Source organism: Salvelinus namaycush, chromosome 28 (genome assembly GCF_016432855.1).
Source record: "Salvelinus namaycush isolate Seneca chromosome 28, SaNama_1.0, whole genome shotgun sequence".
Classification (NCBI taxonomy): Eukaryota; Metazoa; Chordata; class Actinopteri; order Salmoniformes; family Salmonidae; genus Salvelinus; species Salvelinus namaycush.
In genome coordinates, this window is record NC_052334.1 from 28,188,671 (window position 1) to 28,215,217 (window position 26,547).

Here is a 26,547-nt window from a genome sequence, read left to right on the forward strand (position 1 = left end):
GGTCAGCTTTTCCGAAAGGAGGGCGGGGGAGGGCCTTATATGCGTCGCGGAAGTTAGTATAACAATGATCCAAGGTTTTACCAGCCCTGGTAGCACAATCGATATGCTGATAGAATTTAGGGAGTTTTGTTTTCAGATTAGCCTTGTTAAAATCCCCAGCTACGATGAATGCAGCCTCAGGGTGTGTGGTTTCCAGTTTACAAAGAGTCAGATAAAGTTCGTTCAGGGCCATCGATGTGTCTGCTTGGGGGGGAATATATACGGCTGTGATTATAATCGAAGAGAATTCCCTTGGTAGATAATGCGGTCGACATTTGATTGTGAGGAATTCTAGATCAGGTGAACAGAATGACTTGAGTTCCTGTATGTTGTTATGATCACACCACGTCTCGTTAATCATAAGGCATACACCCCCGCCCCTCTTCTTACCAGAAAGATGTTTGTTTCTGTTGGAGCGATGCGTGAAGAAACCAGCTGGCTGCACCGACTCCGTTAGCGTCTCTTGAGTGAGCCATGTTTCCGTGAAGCAGAGAACGTTACAATCCCTGATGTCTCTCTGGAATGTTACCCGTGCTCGGATTTCATCAACCTTATTGTCAAGAGACTGGACATTGGCGAGTAGTATGCTAGGGAGTGGAGCGCGATGTGCCCGTCTCCGAAGCTTGACCAGGAGACCGCTTCGTTTGCCCCTTTTTCGGCATCGCTTAGGGTCGCCGGCTGGGATCAGATCCATTGTATTGGGTGGAAGGCAAAACACTGGATCCGCTTCGGGAAAGTCATATTCCTGGTTGTAACGATGGTGAGTTGACGTTGCTCTTATATTCAGTAGTTCCTCCCTACTGTATGTAATGAAACCTAAGATTACCTGGGGTACCAATGTAAGGAATAACACATAAAAAAACAAAATACTGCATATTTTCCTAGGAACGCGAAGCGAGGCGGCCATCTCGGTCGGCGCCGGGGACACACATGTAGCAGGCTTATCACCCATGGCGCATGGGCAGGGAAAATAGGACAAGGGAAGGGGAATCTTCCCAGAGCAAACCAAATACCCATGTCTGCACATAATGTCATTCAGACTAACCCATTACATTCTGTTTCAATTAGGTGGAGCAGCCTTCTGTTTGAGCAAGCAATCAAACATACTTGTTTAACATGCAGACTGCAGTACAATTTCTGATTGGCAAACAATAAGAGATATTGAGGAAGATAATTTGTTTCTTGAACTTATCCAAATACTGGCTCAACCAGTACTTCTTGGTATCCCTTGGGAGAATCAAACAGGACCTTCTTATAGTGCTAGACAAGGAAGCCACAGTCTAATTTTGGCAACATGATGCATTGGCTTATGAGTCTGATTTATCATTTCAGAAGACATCTGCTCCAGGAGGTGTTGCACTTCATCTGCATGCTTCCTTCAGATACAACCCACATCTACAGAAATGGCAAAAAAATGGCTGGCTCTGTATTATCTTAATAAAAACTGTCATAGGACCACTAGATACATTGAATTTTGAACAGTACTATGCCGCCACTTAGTGGCCATTTGAAGATACTTTACTTAGAACACACAAGACCTACAGGCTTGGTAAAAATATTGCTAATGACATTATCCATGACGTACAAATTCTGACCAAACAAAATTATTAGGTAACTAACGTTAGCTTGCTTTGTTCATAACCAACCTAGCTAGTAGCTCTGGTCCAGGGCTAAGTGCTCGTCCCTCTAACACAGCAGAGGCAACTCGTTGTTGTCGTCGCGTGACTGGATCAGAGCTAGCTGGCTTAAGTATAACAACCCACTTCCGTCTGTGCTAGCACCTTTTGGAAGAGCAGAGATAGGTCTTTAGCTATGTTATTATGTACCAACTTCAAAGCAACTAGCTAACTAACCTACTGCTAAGTTACACAAGGCGTCAAAGTTTGTAAACTAGCTAGTTAACGTTAGTTATCTAAAGTAGCTAGTTAGCAAGCTAGCTCCGTATTGCTAGCTAGCCATCACTCACCTCTTTCGCTGTCGCTGTGTCTTTAATACCCAGTAGACCATATAGGTCCATCTGTAAAAGGTCTTTCGCTGTCTTTCCTGTCATGTTATCTTTCTTTCGTACAATATAATAGCTACCAAAACAAACGTTAAATCAACGTCCTAAAGATGTTTGTTGTTGTAGCACGTATGGGTTGAACGTTTCGAACTTCCAATTCGGACTCATTCACTTCCTGAAAACATACCATTATGGGAGGTGTAGTTTAAGTGCACTACACGTCATTTATTATCGAACTTGCACGATATTGTGGATTTAAAATGATACGTATTGAATTACAATGATATTTGCAAGCATGTTGATCTATTTGGTCTAGTGTGGCATATTCAAATACTTTTTGCTGACTTTAAAGTGATCCATTTGGGATATCATTGTGATATGAAAATGTTGTAAATAATTAACAAATATTAACTTTTTGGTGTCAAAGTGTAATATTTATTTACCTATGCAAACTGTACCAGACTGGCCATTATAATATGGTAATTGTTATGTATGGAACGACGTGCTGTAAGTCTTACTGTATGTTGTTATGGTTTACGACAGTGTGCTGTTTTAAGGATGAATGGGTTGTGAGAATGAGTGTACATGTCATTAAACGAGAGAGTGATGTAAAATGTGAAACCGTGAAGATTTGCGTTCGTCTACAGCTACGCTAGATATAACAGTAATATTAGGACATCATTTAAAAAAAATGTTTAACAATGTTTGAAACAAGGGTAAGAGAGGGTACATTCATGAACATTTCATATGGGTTATTATGGCATAATACACTCTGATTTTACTTCTTCACGGAAAGCCCATTATTGCAGCATTCCCTGAGAGGCTGGTAGGACCCCTGGAGGTAGGTGCCCTGGGGCCCCAAATGAGTTAGTCCGGCCCTGTAAACAATGCCAGTCTGTCCAGTTCCTAGAATGATTTAGAACTTTCTGAGAAGAGAACAGCAATCACACACCCACACAGAGACAGGGGCAGACTGGCCATCTAACATTTCGGTCAAATGCAAGATGGGCTGGTCCATTTTTGGCTTATTTGTACTGTCTCCATTTATTTGCACATGTTTTATTTTTTTATGATCATTATCTGGCTAGTAATGGGGGCCTCAAGGAAATAAATGGGTTAGAAATGCCAAAGCCGATTTCTGGTCCCAGTCCGCAAAGCATACAAATGTGTGTGTAATTAACTCTACGATTGATAATTTACCAGTTCTAAATGATGAAGTAGTCAATCAAAGAGTTACTCTATAAACGAGAAATGCATTTACTCAAACCAACTAATAGATTTATTAGTTATGAATGAATTAACACTCAAAGCAGTAACAGCATACATGGAAGACATGATACGTAATAAAACAGAGTAAATGACTATGAACTAATAAGACGTAACATGGTTACACACGTCTTCAGAATAACCTCTAATAGAGAAAATCTATGTGTGTCTGTACACACAGGAGGCTTGCAAACAAGGTCTCAATTTGAACCATCAGGAACAGGACTCAAGACCCTCAACCTAAATTAGCATTACTCTGAACTTCGAACGTCAGGAAGCAAATACGTTTGTTTAAGTGTAACTCTGTGTTGTTGTTTTTGTCGCACTGCTTTGCTTTATCTTGGCCAGGTCGCAGTTGTAAATGAGAACTTGTTCTCAACTGACCTACCTGGTTAAATAAAAGTGAAATCATTTTATTTTATTTTATGGAAGTTGCCGACGCAGTCTTCATCACAATGATGGATAGACTAATTAAGCCTGGTTTGGCCCTTGGTTGAAGATTATTATCTTTAATCTTCAAACTACGTTAGGCCTGGCCGCTTGGGTTTACCACGTGGTCAGGGTAATCAGCCTAAAAGACTGTAATCCTGAGGCAGATAACGTTTTTGTAAGCATAGCTAAGTGACATTCCAATAAGAAACGGTAGGCCTGCCTGGTATCACTTTTCCCATGGAGACTTTTGAAAGACAAGATTCCTATGCAAATAGAATACAACAGAATAGAATACAACAGAATGGTAGGCTACAAAATAGAATATGATATATTGGCTACTTTATTGCAACCTGTTGGGACATTTGTCTTCTACCTATCTCAACCCCATGCCACAATAAAGCATGCTGGCCAGCTGGGCCAGCTGAGTTCAGGGCGTGGGAGGGGCCATCCAGCTGTGCCTGCAACATCGTCACACTCATGTGTAAACTGCAAGGAGGTCCAGGTCCAAACTGAAATCTTCCTAACCATCCCCATCCATTTTCCACTACATACACTGCAGAGAGGTATCCTGGTAACGTACGAAAGAAAAAGGCGCTTGGAGGCTGGAAAGGGACGTTCGTTATCTGGCCACAATCGGAGGACGCGATTCTTCAAGTGGTTATTTATGGCATAACCTCAGGTAAGGCAGCGCAACTGGAAACGGTTTAAATTGAAATGTATTTTAGCCCATCGGTAGGCTATTTATGAGAACTTCAGACAACGACCTGTTTAGATGTCTTAAAAGTGAAATGAGTGTTTTGAAGGCAATCATTCCATTAGGCAATCTAAACGAGTTATCGGAATTCGCCATTATAAACCGGTGACAGGTTTTCCCGTTACGTTCGCACCATAAAAATGGGAGCGGACAGGAGCGCAAAATAAAGACGGTCCTAAAACATTGGAATCCTCCGGACTAGGGTAGGGTACTTCACATGATTATCAACCAGAAACATAGTTTCACATCTGTTCCAAAGAATAATCTAAGGCTACTGACAAAACATGAACTACCTGTGGGCCTATTGAACATTTATCCAACAGATGGCAGTTCATCCTTATTGGCATCACATCCCCATTATCTCCTATTTATCATAACATATTATTACAACAGGAGTGAATATCCTGACATAATGCATGTTAATCTTTTTGGAAATTGTCAAACATTCTCTTAGTATTTCCCATAGAAAGGAGGACTGCTTGTGTGTGATGCAGGACAGGTTACATCAGTGGAGTCAGCTGCTCCCTGTTGACAGAAACACAGACAGATGTGGTCTAATAGAATATAAATGAAAGTTATTATAAATATAATACATTTGTTACATATTCACATCCAGCTAATAACATCATGTGTGTTGCATTGAACTGTTTAACAGTAACAAGGTTGGGATACACTGCCCAAATTATGTTGGAGACCTCAGCCCTGTTTACATTAGTCTCTGCTTATTTTTTTGTATTTTTTACATTTTAGTAAATTAGTAGTGAGTGCAGACATTTACATACTTTGTTCATACTTTACATCAGTCTCTGGGGGCCCGTTCATCCAAGCAGGAGTGCAGGAGTATCGCATGGTACCTCTACGGATTTATTGTTCAAGGCAAGGCACACTCAAAGTCATCATTAGAACCAGGATGAGAGGGCTCTGAAATATCACTCTGTATAATTGCCACTAAGAAAAAGCAACCCACTCAGGGCTTTGTGACTCACAGCATACCCTCATAGCTGTGGATTGCAACAGTATTCACTAGGCTATACTGCAGCCCACAAATGCATTGCCATAACAACATGGGCATAATGTCTTAAAGTCCATGGCCAAATATCTGAGACTATAAAAACCAGAATCAAGACCATGAGAAATTATTCCTAATAGTTCCGTCAGACATCTGCTCTGGTGAACTCACAGGTCTGAACTTATAGGTCTTAAAACATTGTCAGTCAATAACATCAACAGGATTTAAATTCAACCACTTCAAAGAAGAAACATCAATGAAGATAGCAAGTGAAGCGAGGAATTCATACCAGGCTACTAGTTCTAGAAAATGAATACCAGATGTGAAGAGAGGGACATGGCCAACACATTGGCTGTTTTGGGCAAATAAGTTACAGATACAATTATGCTGAATTGAATGTTTAGAAATGAAAGTGAGATGTTATCAATGACAATTCAATATTTTTTACAAGAGTTCCAGGGAGCTCTGTTTTTAAATAATATTTTCTTATGGCTTAAGTCTGCATTATAAAAACACGACAGTCTGTCACGCCCTGACCTTAGAGAGCCTTTTTATGTCTTTATTTGGTTTGGTCAGGGTGTGATTTGGGTGGGCATTCTATGTTCTTTATTTCTAGGTTTTGTGTTTCTATGTTTTGGCCGGGTATGGTTCTCAATCAGGGACAGCTGTCTATCGTTGTCTCTGATTGGGAATCATACTTAGGCAGCCTGTTTTGCCACCTTAGGTTGTGGGATGTTTGTTTTTTTTGTTAGCTCTGCGTAGCCTATGGAACGTGATGTTCGTTGGTCTTTTGTTGTTATGGTTGGAGTTTGGATTTAATAAAGAATCATGAACACGTATCACGCTGCACCTTGGTCTCATCCTTCCGACGAGCGTTACACAGTCAGCTAAACTGCAGGCAACAATGTTGTTCAGAGACAGTTCTGAGGCATCATGGGTCTCTCTCTCTCATGGCCAAGTCTGGCATTCCAGTTAAAGGACAACAAATAAGATTCCATAAACACTGGGCTTCATCTGGCTCAATTCTTATCCCAGCCCCAGTACATGTTGCTGCTTATTTACTCTCTTCTGTTCGGCTTACACAAAATCCCCCTGCTCTGAAGGTGGTAAGAATAAACTAATAGATTGTGAGACTCTATCCATGGCAAATGCAGACATATCTACACTGTATATGTTGGCTGAGTTCTTACAAGGAAATAAATGGGAATCATCTTTCTTATATAATAGCACTCTATTTTTACAGTAGAACAGTGGGTTGGTGGGTTGGGTTGTTTGAATGTAGGCAGCTTCCCTTGAGTACAGGAGGAGTGTATTCCTGACATGCAGTAAGTAAGCCAATGTGAGTTGTGGTATGTGGGAGCTGTCACTGAGCTCATGTTAATATTGGTTAAAGTAGAAACATGTGCAGAAGTGCAGAAACATGTTATTCAGATGATCCATGGTTGGTCCTGCATTGAGAGCCAGCTGTTTGTTTATAAACAGATGCTCTCTCTCTCTATAACTGAGGTCAGGTCAGAATTGTGTGAGAAATTACATTTTAAAAATTAATGTTGTTGTGGCACCATGTTTGTCTTGTGTTTCCTGTCTCAGGAAAGTCCTTCCCTTAGTTCCTACTGAAAAGCGCCTGACCCATGTTGGAAAGTCCTGCTGACTGTCCTGCTACCTAATGTTAATGTCAATGCATTTTTAATGTACTTCCCCTGTGTCCATGACTGTGTCCATGACTAATGTGGTGGAATTCACCTGGACTAAAATGTTCTATTCACCAGTGACCCTACAGTACATCACTCTGTGCAGATGAATAGATTGTAAATCATTGTACGAATGTGTTCAGATGCTTGTTGAGTATAAAACCCATTAGTCGTCAGAAAGCAGCCAGTGTAGCAGGAGACATTCCTCCCATTCTGTAGCTAATGAACAGAGCTCTTTGATGGGGGATGAGAAAGCCTATTGTGAAAGGAAATTGTCTTCCTGGCTTGCTCGGTAACACTGTCGCACTTGCAGTCCAAGTCAGAGAGAATCAGCCCCGCCAAAGTTGAACCCGACAAATGATTTGCCAAATGTGTCTGGAACAGAGCAGCTCCTTTTTCGGCCTGTTGAATTATTGGGAACTTGAGAACTGAATGGAAAGTTGTAGGAGTTTACAGTTTGTTACATTTTAGAGTTGACTTTAGTTCCATGTAAATAACCACTGTGGTGGAATCTTGTCATCAGTACCCAGTTTTTACTCTCTTGATATTCTGCTCAGTGAGTTTCATGAGACTTTTACATAAAACACCACACAGAAACATAATTGAAATAGCCCGGATTCCTGAGCTAAGCCATGTGTTGTGTAGATATAGAGAGAGGCAGACGGGGGCTTAGAACCATCCATAGTACTGCAGTGCGTGCAGAGCTGCAGTTTTGCTGTTTATATGTATTTGCCTTTCCAATGCCATCTGTATAGGTTAGTCTTGCCAAGTGTGAAATAACTAATGTTATTGAAATAAGTAACTCATTTTGGGAGGAGAATTATACCCCTACAGTTATTCATTTGATCAGATGTCTGCGATTATAGATGAAGTATTTATAGATTTTTCCCCCTTTCTTAGGCTCATTCCCTACCCTGTTATTTCTGAGTGAGTGTGGGAGCTTGCAAGGGATGTTGTGCGTAGTTGAGGGTGGGACAGGTTGATAGATAGAACAGTGTTCTGAGCTAAGGTTATGCCAGAAAAGGTCAGTTGTGTGATCAATGTGTGCATTTGTGCCAATTCAGCCAGTTATGCTAAAAGACCAGGTGAGCTAAGGGATATCCTGGGTGAGATTTTTCGCTTCACAATGATACTTTTGTTTTGCAGCATATTACTCAAAACTAGGGTTGCAAAGCTACTGGTAATTTGCTAAAGTTAAATCTATCGTAACTTTTGGTAATTTATACTTGAATCACTTTTAACATGGTATTCCTTTTTTATATCTGTGTCCATATTGTCCATGAGTTTCTAGTAGATAGACCATATAGTTCAAGAGAAAATAGCCTAATTAATGAAAAAAAGCTTCTAATCAACAATGGCATAATTTTCAATGAACTCTGCAACTCTTCCAACTATTTACTTTTTTTCTCAGCTCCCACCAGTTTGATCCCAATAGGGCCGCTAGATGTCTTGTGATAGATTACATACAATTCTTCAAAGATACCTGAAAATGCTGGTAGTTTACTGGTAAACTTCTCAAGTCTCCAGTAATATACCCTCCCTTTGCAACCCTACTCAAAATCTTGTTCACAGTTAGATGTAATTGAAAATAAAGTATTTACACAGAATATAATATATCTCCCATAAAGATACACTGAGTGTCATGTGCCTGTCTTTGTGTTTGCTGTTGATTAGCTGACAGCGAGTCCCTTCCCTTTTACTACAGGATTATGTTTGAATGTTTGGCAGGACTAGTAATGACAGGACTGCTGACATAACTTTCACTTGTCCCCCAATGTGCAGAGCTGTCATTTCCTATGAATGTGCTATGTTGTGATAAAGGCATGAATCCTTTAGCCAGGATATCCCTGATACAATTATAATGGGTACTGATCATCCTACATAAAGGTCAAATAGTATATGGCTTGTTTGCAAAAAAACATCTCAATAACATTTTGACCATCAAAATATAATGAACTCTCCACCACTTTCAGCACTTTATAGAAAACAGATTTATGTTTACATTAGACTCTATCGCACAAAACTGCAGTCCAGCAAACCAAAAGTCTCACCACGACACTGAATTGAACCTCGTTCCCTTCCCTCCACAAACCCTCTGCCCATCACCATGTCAATTAATTAATAAAACTACCTTAACTTCCCTCCACAGACTCTTTCCATCGCCATGTCATTGAAGTCGGACGAGAAGAGGAAGTGGGCGGCGGTGAGGGGCCATCTGGGCTCCTCCCAGGACTCAGACACCCAGCTGGAGGCCAACCTGGAGAGTGCAGACCCAGAGCTGTGCATCCGCATGCTCCAGGTGCCCAGTGTGGTCAACTACTCTGGGCTGAAGCGTCGTCTGGAGGGCAGCGAGGAGTCTTGGATGGTCCAGTTCCTGGAGCTGAGTGGGCTGGACCTGTTGCTGGAGGCCCTGGACAGGCTGTCTGGAAGGGGCTGCTCCCGCATCGCAGACGCCCTGCTGCAGCTCACCTGTGTCAGCTGTGTCCGGGCTGTCATGAACTCCTCGTCTGGGATCAACTTTATCGTGGAGAATGAGGGCTACATCCGCAAACTCTCCCAAGGTTCGACAGCATCTAGGACTGAGGAGATATACAGTGTTTTAAAGCTATGGCATGAAACACACACTTTCCACGAGAGGTTCCACGAATTAGCCTTATACATACACAGTATATATATACACTCAGTGGTCAGTTTATTAGGTACTTTGAGGCATGGAAACGTTGGTATCAAGGGACCTAACATGTGCAAGGAAAACATTCCCCACACCATTACACCACTCATGCTGCTTACGCCAAATCCTAACTCTGCCATCAGCATGACACAACAGGAACTGGGATTCGTCGGACCAAGCGATGCTTTTCCACTCCTCAATTGTCCAGTGTTTGGGATCGCGAGCCCACTGGAGCCGCTTCTTCTTGTTTTTAGCTGATAGGAGTGGAACCTGGTGTGGTCGTCTGCTGCAATAGCCCATCTATAACAAGGACAAAAGAATAGTGCGTTTCGAGATGTCGTTCTGCACACCACTGTTGTACTGCGTCGTTATTTGCCTGTTTGTGGCCCACCTGTTAGCTTGCACGATTCTTGCCATTCTCCTTCGACCTCTCATCAACGAGTTGTTTTCGCCTACAGGACTGATGCTGACTGGATGTTTTTTGTTGGTCGCACCATTTTCGGTAAACCCTAGACTTAGACACTGTCGTGCGTGAAAAGACCAGGATCCGGCCATTTCTAAGATACTGGAAATGGCGAGCCTGGCATTGACAATCATACCACGCTCAAAGTTGCTTAGGTCACTCGGTTTGCCAATTCTAACGTTCAATCAGTAACTGAATGTCGCAATGCCTGTCTGCCTGCTTTATATAGCAAGCCACGGCCACGTGACTCACTGTCTGTAGGAGCGAAACATTTTCATGAACAGGTGGTGTACCTAATAAAATGGCCACTGAGTGTGTATGTGTGTGTGTGTGTGTGTGTGTGTGTGTGTGTGTGTGTGTGTGTGTGTGTGTGTGTGTGTGTGTGTGTGTGTGTGTGTGTGTGTGTGTGTGTGTGTGTGTGTGTGTGTGTGTGTGTGTGTATATGAATAATACTTAAGAATTAGTATTCAGTTGTACATAATTGTAATCCAATATAAAATCAACCCCACAAAATACCTAAGTAGATTTAGGAATTTCAAAGAAGTACCATGGCAACAGAATTCAGGTCAGATATAGGCCATTGTGTCAGACAAAGTGTATGGAGGGGGATACTGTGTGGAGGTTACAGTGCATTGCAACATCTTCACACACACTGACAAACTTATCACAAACAAAACACTTTTTTGTAAAGGTAAGTTCACGTTACGTTGTCTTAAGATGAGCCATAACATCCGAGAGGACACCAGACAAGGGAGAAGGGGAAAGGTAGGAGGGAATATGAGGACAATGACCATGTGTACACTGATGTCTGTGACTATGTCTTATCACAGCCTTGGACACGTCCAATACCATGGTGAAGAAGCAGGTGTTTGAGCTGCTTGCTGCCCTGAGCATGTTCTCCTCTGATGGGTACCGTCTGGCCATGGATGCCTTGGACCACTACAAGGCAAGTGTCATACAGCCAGACAAGCTGTCACAGATGGACAGAGGCTATATACCATACACCTACAGAATAAGTGGCCTAGTTCTGATTTAGGAAGGATCATGAGAGAAAATTAACAATGCTCGGGGAAAATTATAAGTAACAATCTGTGTGCTTTTGATGAAAATGTACTGAAATCAGATATGACGAGTTTTTTGTAACATGCTATTTCAGCTCAAAGGAATCTCATTAAATAGGCTAATTAAAGGAGTTTTTAATCAACCCAGACATTACTGAACAACCATATGCACCTAGTAATGCCCTCGAGTGTACATGTGTTGAACTGCTTAAGTGACCTCTTTGCGTTATCTAGCAATGTCCGTAGTTGTCAATACTTTGATAAATGTTACTCACTGATCAATATTAGAGCATTATGGGGATAGAAGCTGTCCTCACACAGCAGGAGTGAATGACATACAGAATGACTAATGTGTTACTTTGGCTCCCAGGGTGTGAAGACCCAGCAGTATCGCTTCAGTGTGATCATGAACGAGCTGCAGGCCACAGACAATGTGCCCTACATGGTCACCCTCCTCAGTGTCATCAACGCCATCATCTTTGGGACAGATGCCCTGCGACAGAGAGATAAGATGCGCAAGGAGTTTATCGGTACAGCGCATTGTTTATCTTCACTACTCAGCCACTCAGTTCATCTGCAAGGTCACACAGTGGCACATTGTTAATAACAAAAGGTAGTTTCCCTACTGAGAAACACCAGACAAATGGGAATGAAAATAGGCCATTTGGCAACACTTCCATTACTAATCTGTCACTGTGTCATTTTAGCTATATGCCTGCCTGCAATCTGTCCCCTCCCAGTGAGTGAAATGACGGTGAAAATTAGGTTAATTTACGGTTCTGATTGAAAGTTGAAAATATGTATTTTCCGGATGTTGAAAATATGTATTTTCCGGACTTTGAAAAGACGTCATTAACGTATGTTAAAAATACTTATTTTACAGACGTTGAGAATACTTTTTTTTCCCGTCATTGTTTCTATGGCCAAATTTCAACCGTACATAAATTCACATACAGTACCAGTCAAAAGTTTGGACACACCTACTCATTCAAGGGTTGTTCTTTATTTTTACTATTTTCTACATTGTAGAATAATAGTGAAGACATCAAAACTATGAAATAACACATATGGAATCATGTAGTCACCATAAAAGTGTTAAACAAATATTGTATATATTATATTTGAGATTATTCAAAGTAGCCACCCGTTGCCTTGATGACAGCTTTGTACACTCTTGGCATTCTCTCAACCAGCTTCATGAGGTAGTGAAAGACCATATTATGGCAAGAACAGTTCAAATAAGCAAAGAGAAACGACAGTCCATCATTACTTTAACCTCTACAGGATCGGTGTCCCCCCTCAGGACGGTTGAGGAAATGTAGGCTAATGTGATTAGCATGAGGTTGTAAGTAACAAGAACATTTCCCAGGACATAGACACATCTGATATGGGCAGAAAGCTTAAATTCTTGTTAATCTAACAGCACTGTCCAATTTACAGTAGCTATTACAGTGAAATAATGTAATGCTATTGTTTGAGGAGAGTGCACAATTATGAACTTGAAAATGTATTAATAAACCAATTAAGCACATTTGGGCAGTCTTGATACAACATTTTGAACAGAAATGCAATGGTTCATTGAATCAGTCTAAAACTTTGCACATACACTGCTTCCATCTAGTGGCCAAAATCGAAATTGTGCCTAACCTGGAATAGTACATTATGGCCTTTCTCTTGCTTTTAAAATAACGCATGTTTTTGTCTTTGTATAATATTTTACCAGATCTAATGTGTTAAATTCTCCTACATTAATTTCACATTTCCACAAACTCCAAAGTTTTTCCTTTCAAATGGTATCAAAAATATGCATATCCTTGCTTCAGGCCCTGAGCTACAGGCAGTGAGATTTGGGTATGTCATTTTAGGCAAAAATTGAAAAAAAGGGTCCGATCCTTAAGAGGACATGAAGGTCAGTCAATCCTGAAAATGTCAAGAACTTTGAAGGTTTCTTCAAGTGCAGTTGCAAAAACCATCAAGCTCTATGATGAAACTGGCTCTCATGAGGACCGCCTCAGGAAAGTAAGACCCAGAGTTACCTCTGCTGCAGAGGATAAGTTCATTAGAGTTACCAGCCTCAGAAATTGCAGCCTAAATAAATGCTTCACAGAGTTCAAGTAACAGACACATCTTAACATCAACTGTTTAGAGGAGACTGTGTGAATCAGGCCTTCGTGGTCAAATTGCTGCAAAGAAACCACTAGTAAAGGACACCAATAAGAAGAAGAGACTTGGTTGGGCCAAGAGACACGAGCAATGGACATTAGACCGCTGGAAATCTGTCCTTTGGTCTGATGAGTCCAAATTTCAGATTTTTGGTTCGAAGCGCCGTGTCTTTTTGAGACGCAGAGTAGGTGAACGGATGATCTCCGCATGTATGGTTCCCACCGTGAAGAATGGAGGAGGAGGTGTGATGGTGTGGGGGTGCTTTGCTGGTGACCCTGTCAGTGATTTATTTAGAATTCAAGGCACACTTAACAAGCATGTCTACCACAGCATTCTGCAGCGATACGCCATCCCATCTGGTTTGCGCTTAGTGGGACTATCATTTGTTTTTCAACAGAACAATGACCCAACACACCTCCAGGCTGTGTACGGGCTATTTGACCAAGAAGGAGAGTGATGGAGTGCTCCATCAGATGACCTGGCCTCCACAATCACCCGACCTCAATCCAATTGAGATGGTTTGGGATGAGTTGGACCACAGCGTGAAGGAAAAGCAGCCAACAAGTGCTCAGCATATGTGGGAACTTCTTCAAAACTGTTGGAAAAGAATTCCAGGTGAAGCTGGTTGAGAGAATACCAAGTGTGCAAAGCTGTCCTCAAGACAAAGAGTGGCTACTTTGAAGAACCTCAAATATAAAATATATTTTGATTTGTTTAACACGTTTTTGGTTACTACATGATTCCATATGTGTTATTTCATAGTTTTGATGTCTTCACTATTATTCTACAATGTAGAAAATAATAAAAAAATACATTTAAAAAAACCTTGAATGAGTAGGTGTGTCCAAACTTTTGACCGGTACTGTGTATCTACATGTTAATGAAGAAAGCATTCTATAACATTTTTAACTACAATTAAAATAGGAAACTGGAGCAAACCGAAGAGTGCAGAATGGAATGTTTATTATTCCTCCCATCTATCACTTTAGCTTTTTCTACTTTAGCTGTTTCAAAAGCTTTAGAACGGGCAGTGATCATGCTTAGATATTGCAGTCTTACACAATAAAAAAAACAACAGAACACTTCAACAACAATAATATTCTCAATAACGGTTACAGACACGTTTTTCTTGCTATGACTGTGAATAGGGGTTGTTTATTTACCTTAGTTTAATGCACTGACTGTAAGTTGCTCTGGATAAGAGTATCTGCTAACGGCCCAATATGTAAATGTAAAAAAGAACACTTTCAAAGCATGCAGGGTATTATTCTAATGAACCCCGCCTCAAAGAAGACCAAATTTGGTCAGTCTGGACCAAACGTCTATGTATTACAAGTTGAGACAGCACAGTACAGTGCAGCACAATACAGTAGAGCACAGCAGAGTTTAGTTCAGTGTAGTAGAGTATATTACAGTACATTAGAGTTCAGTAAAATAGAGTACAGTACAGTAGAACACAGAATACTGTACTTTACTCTAATGTGCTCTAGTATTCTGTACTCTACTGTATTGTACTGGACTATACTCTACTGTACATTACTGTATTCTACTGTACTGAATAAAAACTCTACTTTACTGTACTCTACTGTACTTGTGAATCATAGACGTCTATGATTGGTTCAGATTTGGTATGGACTGGACCAGACCAAATCTGACCCAATCATAGACGTCTATGTTCGGGCCAAATCGAGGTCGGTTCGGGCCGGGCGTCTGTGGAGGTTGAAATCAATTCCGGTCCAAACCGGACCAAATCTAAATAAGTTATTGACGTCTATGTCCGTCCCCGCCCTGGCCCTGAGTTTTTTACATCCACAGACCAAAAAACGACGTCTGTGGACGCTGAAATCAAGGCCAGGACGGACAGACCAAATTTCAAGATCTTTTCAACTGCACAAACTTCGGTGTCGGAATGGTGCTCACTGGGCTATCTCGTCCCTAAACACTTGAATCTTTGGCAAAACTCACATATTTAGGTTTGAAAGTAGGCCTATTCATTTGTATTTGACATAGATGGTGGTACCTGAATCATTTTTTGTTTTGGGAGAATCTGTTTTATCTGGGAAATCAAGATTAGGCCTATAGAGATGTGTGCTGAATTTGTTGAAGAAATATGGGCATAGTAGTCCGGTCAACATTGTATGTACAATATTATGGTTCTTGACAGGTTACAGTATTGTCCAGGAACTGGCTTCGATGTAGGCCTGCCTACCTTTTTATGATGGCAAATTGGCTGCAATCAGAAGCCAACAACAGAAGCTGGTCTGAAGTCTGTCAAGTAGCCATTCGCATCCTTTTGTGAATTTGGCATTCACAGAAAATGTGTAATCTGTTCGAAGTTGTTCCACATCCCCGCTCCACTGCGGATTGATTAATTATATCCTAAATCGCTCACCTGTGATCAAAATCACACGCTGATTCCCATCACGCAAATTCATGTTTACATTCCGTGGTGTTCCAACTTTTTAATAGTACAAAGTACGAAACTGATTAAGTGCACTGTTTCTTTTTTCCAGGATTACAGTTACTTGATATACTGCCCAAACTGAGGTGAGTGCCTTGACTGACTTTCTCAATTTCATTGTGACTTTTTTGTCATTTGCAGGTAAATTAAATGCCAATGCATTGGTCAAACACAATAACATTTGAGTGAAATATTCAACAAAACTTGTATTTACTTCAACATTTGTTAATTTACTTGTTGATTTGATGTGCAAGTGGGAAGTACACATGTAAACGTAGCCTACTTGCTCAATAGGCCCTTTTGAATAAATTACTTGGTGTGTGTGTGACCTCCAGAGATGAGGAGGATGAGGACTTGATCATTCAGTGTGAAGCGTTTGAAGAGGCTATGGTTGAGGATGAGGAGGAGCTGTTGAGGGTCTATGGAGGCATCGACATGAGCAGTCACCAGGAGGTGTTCACCACCCTCTTCAACAAAGTGAGCACAGCCGTCAGCTGCACTACCATAACACTGCAGGCCACCTTCTCTTAATTAACATCATGGCAAGTCTTGTAAACAATTGAATTACAAATGCGCTTTAATAAGGTTTGGTTGTGTGTTGGTCCACCTCCAGGTGAGCAGGTCACCGTCATCCCTCCAGCTGCTGTCCATCCTACAGGCCCTGCTGCTGCTGGGGCCCGACAGGGCTGACATCTGGCAGACCCTGGAGGCCCTCACTAACAGGGCCATACTGCTGGATCAAGACTGTGAGTCCTCTGAGGCAATAAGTTGTCCCCTAAGAGGGGACATTATGGGCAAAGGACTGGAGTCTGGGTGAATGTAGACTAAGAGCAAAAATGCATAGAATATTTTGGGGGGGGTTACATGTAGGCAAAATTCTGTAGATTTCAGTGTTTGTGTATGATTCTATGCTCCAGCTCCAATGGACTCCTGTGAGACGATTATGCAACGCCTGGTGTTCTCCAAGCGCAGGACTGCTGGTGTCCATGCTGTGGATGGTCTGCCACCCAAGAAGATTGATAAGGCTGTTCAGACTGATAAGGTGGACAATGACCAAGAAAGACTGACCAAATGCCCCACAACCTCCCAAGTGTCTTCTGTTCCGCCACCCCCACCCCCTTCCCTTCCTCCACCCCCCGCTCCGACACTACCACACACAGGAGGTGGAGTACCCCCACCACCTCCGCCTCTACCAGGGATGGGGGTGTCCCCAGGGTGCCCACCCCCACCCTTGCCCGCTATGTCAGGCATGCCTCCACCACCACCACCTCCTCCTGGCATGGGTGGGATGGGGGTGGCCCAAAGTAGCCAATCCCTGGGGTGTGCCTGTTCTGCCTCCTCCAAGGCAGGCCGCTGCCCCACCCTGAGGATGAAGAAGCTCAACTGGCAGAAGCTCAGAGCTGTCACTGGTGAGTGAATAACCTTGGCATCTCTCTTTAATGTACCTCCCCTTTGTTTACAGAGGCAGTCTGCTCTATTTCAGAGGGGAAAATATTGTCTGATAGTACAGCATAGAGAATAATTGTATTAGATCATTCCAGATGTGTTGTGGTTATTCTCTCCCTCCTTTCACAAACACACAGATGGTCATTCCATGTGGACCTCTGCTCAGAAAGACGTTCCTCGGGAGCCCAACTACTCCAGCATTGAGCTGCTGTTCTGTCTCCCGGTGACCGAACACAAGGACAAGGGGGCAGCTGCTCCTGTCAAGAAGGAGCCTAAAGAGGTGCACTGGTCAACACTCACTACAGCTCTCATATCTGGAGCACATCAAAAACATGGCTCATTATGAATCCTAAAACAACAACCTCCCTAACAAAATATTTGTTCCCCTCTTCTCTCTACAGATATCCTTTATTGACGTAAAGAAGAACTTGAATTTGAACATATTTCTCAAGCAATTCAAATGGTAATGTAATTGATAATTTAAGTTGGTATTGATTTCAATGTTGTTTTTACCCCATTGAGCTGATGTTTTTTCTCCATGCTCCTCTATCTAGCTCACATGATGAGTTTGTGTCCTTGATTCAGAATGGGGATCGGACTAAGTTTGATGTGGAGGTGTTGAAGCAACTTGTTAAACTCTTACCTGAGAAACATGAGGTTGGTATAAGGAGTACTTTCCTCATTTATCTTCATATATAAAACAGGGTAATGTTCTATTTTTTGTATAAGTTAAGCATTGAACAATTTGAGGGTAATGACTGATCTGAAGTACTCTCTTTTCTTTCTCTATCTAGATAGAAAACCTGAAATCCTTCCAGGGTGAAAAAGACAAGTTGGCCAATGTTGACCGATTCTACATCTCTATCCTGGCTGTACCATGGTAACTGCTATTCCTCTCCTCGCTTCAATATTTCTGGCACCTCACAGGAAACTTTATGTGGAGATGATTCTGGTGTATGTTTTTGTTTGGCACTTCCTTGAATTGTCTTGCTTAATTCCCTATGGCATTTTTCTTCCCTCCCTGTACCATCCCTACTTCGTATCCCCTCTCCCTCTCTTTCTCTCGTGTCTCCCCACAGTTACCAGCTGAGGATAGACTGCATGTTGCTGTGTGAGGAGACGGCCTCCGTACTGGACATGCTCAAGTCCAAAGCAGAGGTGGTTGAAGCTGCATGCCAGTGTAAGTCAACACCAACTTCCATGTATAAACACTCATGTTACATTGACTGCCCTATTCATCAATTAAATATTTGTGAAAGCTATCAGAGGACACTGTAAGGCTCATTATGAACTATTTTGTTTATTGGAAATATCAACAGAGCGAGACTAACTATGCTGTTTTATGTAGACCAAATTGTTGCTTGTGCTGGAAAGGTTTTATCTATTCAAGTTGGAGAGGCAGGTCTATCGAATCATTGTTTTGTGTTGGTTTGTCAAACATTTTGCGTCGAACATTTCAACATTAAAAAAATGTCCCCCCCAGGTCTCAGAGTGAGCACTCTCATGCCCAGTTTCTGCAGGCTCATCCTTGATGTGGGAAACTTCCTCAACTACGTAAGTAAGGACTCTCCAAAGGATGGCATTCTACTCACCCAAAAACATGCAGTCTGAAGAGCTCTAACTCCTGATTCTGTTTGTTCACAGGGATGTCACACAGGAAACGCTGAGGGCTTTAAGATCAGCTCCCTGCTGATGCTGACTGAGACTAAGGCCAACAAGAGCCGCATTACCCTGCTCCATCACATTCTGGAGGTAACACTAATCTACTGTAAATAAGGACGTGCTTTTCTGAGAAGAAAAACAACTATGTGGTCAGTGCTCCTCACAGAAACCAAACAGACTTCACATGGACAATCAAATCAAAGTTGGAAATCATAAATAAACTCATGACTGACCATTTTGTTTACAGGAAGTAGAGCTGAACCACCCAGAGCTGTTGTACCTCCCTGACGACATTGAGATTTGTGAAAAAGCAGCTGGGTATAACACCCTTTTTATTTAAAAAAATACATGTATTATAAGCCCTGAAATTGATACATACATGATACAATTACATACTAAAACATTTGAATATGTATTTTTATCCTTCAGAATCAACCTGGACTCCATTCAGGCAGAGGCCAGTGCCTTACTCAATCGACTGAAAGAAGCATCAAAGAAAGTCTATAACTCTGTGGACGATGTAAAGCAGCAGTTCACAGAGGTATTTGAGGTATGAAACCAGTGTATTAGATTCTATTGTGGTTCAATGCATCACAATATTGACAAGTTTGTGGTTGTTTTAAAACTCTTTGGAGGAGGTCAATCAACTATACAAATGTGTTCTTTAATGAGGCAATGGTTCAACTGTTTGTTTCCCTCCCCAAGAAAAACCTGGAGGCCTGCCGAGATTTGGAGGACAGTTTTTTGGAGATTGTGAGGAAGAAGGGTGACCTGGCCCTCTACCTGTGTGAGGATGTCAACAATCTTTCCCTGGAGGAGCTTTTTGGCACCATCAAGACCTTTAGGGGACTTTTCATCAAAGCCTTAAAAGTCAGAGGAGCAAGTTTAGATAACTGCAAATGATGAATACTGATTTCCATCACTAGAAAACTGAAGATAAAGATTTTCTAAGGAGTAGCTTGGTGTAATCTCTTTCTCAATTTTCTATTTACACCCACAGGAAAACAAAACCAGAAAAGAGCAGGCTGTGAAGGTGGAGAAAAGGAAGAAGCAGCTTGAGGAGGAAGAATCCAAAAGACAGAAGGGGGAGAATGGAAAAATAAGTGAGTTCTTATGATATACAGTGGCTTGCGAAAGTGTTCACCCCCTTGGCATTTTTCCTATTTTGTTGCCTTACAACCTGGAATTAAAATAGAAAATGTAAATTTTTGGGTGGGGTTGTATCATTTGATTTACACAACATGCCTACCACTTTGAAGATGAAAAATATTTTTAATTGTGAAACAAACAAGAAATAAGACAAAAAAACTGAAAACTTGAGCGTGCATAACTATTCACCCCCCCCAAGTCAATACTTTGTAGAGCCGCCTTTTGCAGCAATTACAGCTGCAAGTCTCTTGGGGTATGTCTCTATTAGCTTGGCACATCTAGCCACTGGGATTTTTGCCCATTCTTCAAGGCAAAACTGCTCCAGCTCCTTCAAGTTAGATGGGTTCCGCTGGTGTACAGCAATCTTTAAGTCATACCACAGATTCTCAATTGGATTGAGGTCTGGGCTTTGACTAGGCCATTCCAAGACATTTACATGTTTCCCCTTAAACCACTTGAGTGTTGCTTTAGCAGTATGCTTGTGGTCATTGTCCTGCTGGAAGGTGAACCTCCGTCCCAGTCTCAAATCTCTGGAAGACTGAAACAGGTTTCCCTCAAGAATTTCCCCGTATTTAGCGCCATCCATCATTCCTTCAATTCTGATCAGTTTCCCAGTCCATGCCGATGAAAAACATCCCCACAGCATGATGCTGCCACCACCATGCTTCACTGTGGGGATGGCGTTCTCGGGGTCATGAGTGGTGTTGGGTTTGCACCAGACATAGCGTTTTCCTTGATGGTCAAAAAGTTCAATTTCAGTCTCATCTGACCAGGGTACCTTCTTCCATATGTTTGGGGAGTCTCCCACATGCCTTTTGGCGAACACCAAACGTGTTTGCTTATTTTTTTCTTTAAGCAATGGCTTTTTTCTGCCCACTCTTCCATAAAGCACAGCTCTGTGGAGTGTATGGCTTAAAATGGTCCTATAGACAGATAAGCTGTGGAGCTTTGCACCTCCTTCAGGGTTATCTTTGGTCTCTTTGTTGCCTCTCTGATTAATGCCCTCCTTGCCTGGTCCGTGAATTTTGGTGGGCGGCCCTCTCTTGGCAGGTTTGTTGTGGTGCCATATTCTTTAAATTTTTTAATAATGGATTTAATGGTGCTCCGTGAGATGTTCAAAGTTTTGGATATTTTTTTATAACCCAACCCTGATCTGTTCTCCACAACTTTGTCCCTGACCTGTTTGGAGAGCTCCTTGTTCTTCTTAGTGCCAATTGCTTGGTGGTGCCCCTTGCTTAGTGGTGTTGCAGACTTTGGGGCCTTTGAGAACAGGTCTATATATACTGAGATCATGTGACAGATCATGTGACACTTAGATTGCACACAGGTGGACTTTATTTAACTAATTATGTGACTTCTGAAGGTAATTGGTTGCACCAGATATTATTTAGGGGCTTCATAGCAAAGGGGCTGAACACCACTTTTCTTTTTCTTTTTTTTTTTTAAACAAGTCATTTTTTTCATTTCATTTCACCAATTTGGACTATTTTGTGTACGTCCATTAAATGAAATCCAAATAAAAATCAATTTAAATTACAGGTTGTAATGCAACAAAATAGGAAAAACACCAAGGGGGTGTATACTTTTGCAAGGCACTGTATCTCCTCTGTCATATGAGTCCAACTATGTTTTGTATTCACACTAAGATGATACAGCATAACGAGCCATGTGGTATCTTGATATGTCTCTTTCTCTATCCTCTGTCACCAGTCCGGAAAGGACCCTCGCCACAGGACGATGGCTGTATTATCGACCACCTTCTTGCTGACATCCGGAAAGGCTTCCATCTCAGGAAGACGCGGCCCAGGTGCGATACGGAAAGCCCCCCCTCTAGTGAAATGAATAGGAAAAAGGGCCAGCCTGGTAAGGACAAGACGACTTTGACCCCGTCCTGTCTCCAACTCCACTCCTACTCTCCTGCATTGAACCATAAACAGGCTTTGCCGCTCCATCTCTGTGCTTCCGTTTGTGATTTTGTGCAGCCACTACAACTACCAATTACACTTGCTTAATTTCATCAAGAATGTGTGCTTGGTCATGCTTCTTTGTGTCTTTTCTTAAGAAACACCACTTGCTAGATTCAAACATTGCCTGCTTGAATGATGACATGTTTGGAATGCCTGGTACAGTAGACCTGCTCTTCCTATCTGTCTTCATACATTAACAGAACCTCCTTCTCCACTGCAGGGTCAAGTGTCAAGCCTGTAATAGAAGAAGCCAAAGCCTCTGTCTCAGAAGCCTCCAGCACTCCCAGTCAAACTCAACCCCAGGCAGAGGAGAGGGCCCCAAGAGAAGGAATGAACGAATGCCCCAGCAAACCCCAAGAAAACCCTGCTTTTTCTAGCCTTCTCACAACCAATTCACCAACACAGGAGATCCCGGGAATGGGTGTCTTAAATAACACCCCAAGCATCTCTACCTTCACAGATGCAGACCTGCCTGAAATCAACCTGATGGTAATGGAGGACTTGATGCCTGCATGTCCACAGAGCAATAGAGAGAGTCACCTTAATGGAGCCTGCACACTTCCTGTCACTGATATGGACATGATGATAGAGAGTAATGGTGAAAGCAACCTGATAGGAAAAACCATTGGCCAAGATGAAGTTGGAGGTAAGAGCAGCAGCATGATGGTAAAGACTTTTGGACAAGATGAGGCTGAGGATGACATGATGGTGAAGATGGTGGCACAGGATGAGGGTATAACTAATGGACACCCAGACACCAATGGCAGCACAGACACCAATGGCAACACAAACACCAACGACAACGTACCTATGGTCAGTGCTGCGGAAAGTGGACCGGCGTACGATGTGCCCGATGGAGTGGACTCTGAAGATCTGCTCTCATCAGTATCCAAAGCTCTGCCTGCCTCTGCATCTGAAACTCTAAAACCAGAGGATAAAAAACAGCAGAAGCTCTTTAGAAGAAACAAAAAGAAGAGTAATGAAGGTAATGTATTCATTCATTCTAATAAAGATCATGTGTCTGGGTGATCCAGATCACTGTGGTCTACTGAAGTGTCTGATAGGGAGATTTCTCCAGTTTTTTTGGTATATGGTTTTGATGCATTTTACATTACATGTTTTATATAGTGTCTGATCATTTCGTGCTGTTGTTTTAGTTGTGAACTTTAACATTTTAGCATGAATGTACAATTTTTGGAAAACCGATCTTAAAAGCCTCCCATTTACAACACCTTGAGTCCTGTCATGATCATCAAGTAGTTTGTTTTTCGTGTTGTCTTTTTTCTTTGACTCTCTAAAACACCAGGTAACACTGGAAATGGACATCCTAAATGTAAAAAGGGGTGTGTGTTGCAGTGAGGTAGGTCAAACAACTGGTTTGAAAACTAACTGGTGCAAGCAGGAACATTTTAATCAACCCATCAGCACCAAGCCATGATTTGAATTAACAGACGTGTGTTGGCCTAAACAGGGTCTGGTTTGACCTGATTTGTGTCTTGTCCTGCTCTCTTATTCAGTAAACATCTATCAAATCCCTGCTAATCAAATTGTAAGCCTGTCATCATGACTCAAGATGAACCACTTTGTATGAGATCTCTCTTGGCCACTACTTTATGCACTCTTTATCAGCCTGAATCATAGAGTTTTATCTTGTAAAGACATACAGTACTTAGCCTCAAACTGACACCTCATAAGTGCCACAATTGAAAAATCATTATCATATCCAAGTTAACTTCACTGTCATACTGAGCTTTTCAACTTGTGATGGCCTCACCGGGAAGACCTTGCTCAGCACAATTTTTTTTTGTTGAGTTTTGCTGTCATGTTTTCTGTTCCTCCATACCCCTATGTGACTAAACTGTCCACCTTCACAACAACCGAGTTAAACTACTAATGCAATGCCTTTTTTGTGCTTCCTGTAAACTGTGTCCTTTGTAAGTCTGACTTTGCTGAAAGCTTTAATGATCTTGAAATTGATGGAACCAACAGCACTGAATGTAATTTAATTTCCAAAATAATAGTATTCATCAGAAACATTATAAAACTGTTCATTCTCTTCAATGCCAAGATCCACCAAATGCAGTCTTTGGTCTCCCACTTTGTTTGATATTATCTGCATACTATTTTAAGTCATTGGTATGTCATTTGATTCCTTCAATCTATTAATTTTACTCTTTACTCTCCCTAGGCAATTCCCGGAAGAGGAAGTCAAGAGGGAAAAGAAAATGTTGTTGATTTTTCCATACATGGTTTCTACACATTGTAATGGACTACATCAGGGGTAGGCAACCCTGTTCCTGGAGTGCCGCAGGTACTGCAGGATTTTGTTCCAACCAGGCACCATACCAGGGGTGCGTTCATTTCGCTTAAACGTTTGCTACATTGTGAACGGTTTGTATTGAACGACACGTTTTTCCAAAATGTTCTTGTACTTTCTTGAACAGACTTTGAGATCCGTTTGCTCCATTCGGTGAGTGTGCTGGGGTGTGGCTTGAAGCAACAAGTGATGTATTTAAAGGGATGCTGTGCGTTTGAACCCACAACCCAACCCCTCCCCGTTTGTCAACTGGTTGTTCAGTACAGCATCGTTTCCATTCAATTTAATGTTCTGTTACGTTTTTATCTGAACACAGCCCTGACCAACTGAGCTAATTGATCAATTTAGTGATTGCCCCCAATTTATCACACCTGGTCTTCCAGGTCGGTTAAATTTGTGGCACTCCAGGACCAGGATTTAGTACTACATTATATTGAACTAAATTGATTCCTCCAAGAAGATATCAGCATGGTCTTCCTTCCTTTGATAATTTTGAGTTCTTGAAACATTTGTGAAATAAACAGGAAAAACTGCTATGGTTCCCTGGCCAGGTTGATTTGTATTCTACCAAGAGGCTGTTGTGTTCCACAAGGCTACTGTTTGTAGTCTCTGCACAGCCTCAATCCCAGCAAATTTACTCTGTTACTGTAACCTGGTCTCAGAGCATTTCGTATTTTTCTGTACGTAAATCCGAAAGCACCATTTATTGTTGTATGTTTCATATGTATGTATTAATTTGTAGATGTCCATTACCCATTTTGTATAATATTTTACAAATTACAATTTTGTATTATATGTTACAAATTTACGAAATGTACAATATGTTACGAATCTGCGAAACATATGATATGTTACAAATTCTGTCTAGGTGGCTAACGTTAGCTAGCTGGCTTACATTAGCTAGGCTAGGTGTTTCGGTTAGGGTAAAGTTGAAGTTTAGGAGTTAGGTTAAAGGGATAAGGTAAGGGTTAGTGGAAGGGTTAGCTAAAATGGTTAGGGGGAGGGCTAGCTAATGTAATGGATGTGAAATGGCTAGCTAGTTAGCGGGTACGCGCTACTAGCGTTTCAATCAGTTACGTCACTTGCTCTGAAACCTAGAAGTAGTGTTGCACCTTGCTCTGCAAGGGCCGTGGCTTTTGTGGAGCGATGGGTAACGACGCTTCGTGGGTGACTGTTGTTGATGTGTGCAGAGGGTCCCTGGTTCGCGCCCGTGTCGGGGCGAGGGGACGGTTTAAAGTTATACTGTTACATTGATGCTGTTGACTCGGATCACTGATTGCTGTGGAAAAGGAGGAGGTTGAAAGGGGGGTGAGTGTAACGGATGTGAAATGGCTAGCTAGTTAGCGGGTACGCGCTACTAGTGTTTCAATCAGTTACGTCACTTGCTCTGAAACCTAGAAGTAGTGTTGCACCTTGCTCTGCAAGGGCCGTGGCTTTTGTGGAGCGATGGGTAACGACGCTTCGTGGGTGACTGTTGTTGATGTGTGCAGAGGGTCCCTGGTTTGCGCCCGTGTCGGGGCGAGGGGACGGTTTAAAGTTATACTGTTACACTAACATGCAAAGTAGCTAAAATGTAGTAAGTAGTTGAAAAGTTGCTAAAATGCTAAAGTTGTCCGTGATGAGATTAGAACTCAAAACCTCTTGGGTTTCTAGACCTTTGTGTTATACCATCCTGTTTTTGACCAAAGTAACCGTCTGTCTTATGTAACCATACCATACTAATTTAAGTGTCCTGGATTTAAATGTACTATGTTACGTCTAGTCTATGAGACCAGGCTGTGTCAACATTCTGTCACTTTAGGTGTTCTATATTGAAGTATAAAAAGTATATGTACTTTTTGTTATTGTTTTGTATTTGTTTGAATATAAAAACACAGGCTTCATTTCCAAAGCTATAAATAACCTCCAGCACAGTTGGAACCAAATTCGTGTCTATTTCACAATAAGCTTTGATAGTGTGTTGGTTGGAACAGTTGTGCTGAAAATAGTATTCC

General features: G+C 41.8%; 3 protein-coding genes across 3 annotated transcripts in view; 2 read left to right on the plus strand and 1 right to left on the minus strand.

Annotated features, from left to right (window-relative positions):
• Positions 1–2,222, minus strand: part of LOC120023185 (dnaJ homolog subfamily C member 17-like) — a 51,058-nt gene extending 48,836 nt beyond the window's left edge. Inside the window, exon 1 of the mRNA XM_038967210.1 lies at positions 2,006–2,222. Coding sequence (XP_038823138.1) covers positions 2,006–2,089 — 84 coding nt within the window. The 5' untranslated portion in view covers positions 2,090–2,222. The remainder of the gene's footprint in view (positions 1–2,005) is intronic.
• A 2,017-nt stretch (positions 2,223–4,239) lies between these two features.
• LOC120023498 (inverted formin-2-like) lies at positions 4,240–16,102 on the plus strand. Its single transcript, XM_038967525.1, has 5 exons — positions 4,240–4,418; positions 9,343–9,754; positions 11,158–11,273; positions 11,759–11,918; positions 16,065–16,102. The coding sequence occupies exons 2-5, from the start codon at positions 9,358–9,360 to the stop codon at positions 16,100–16,102; spliced, it is 711 nt and encodes a 236-aa protein (XP_038823453.1). The 5' UTR covers positions 4,240–4,418; positions 9,343–9,357.
• A 3,984-nt stretch (positions 16,103–20,086) lies between these two features.
• LOC120023497 lies at positions 20,087–25,646 on the plus strand. The gene is made up of 4 exons (XM_038967524.1): positions 20,087–20,223; positions 21,980–22,132; positions 22,457–23,221; positions 24,425–25,646. Exons 2-4 carry the CDS (start codon positions 22,108–22,110, stop codon positions 24,469–24,471), a joined length of 837 nt encoding a protein of 278 aa, XP_038823452.1. The 5' UTR covers positions 20,087–20,223; positions 21,980–22,107; the 3' UTR covers positions 24,472–25,646.
• The last annotated feature ends 901 nt before the right edge of the window (positions 25,647–26,547 follow it).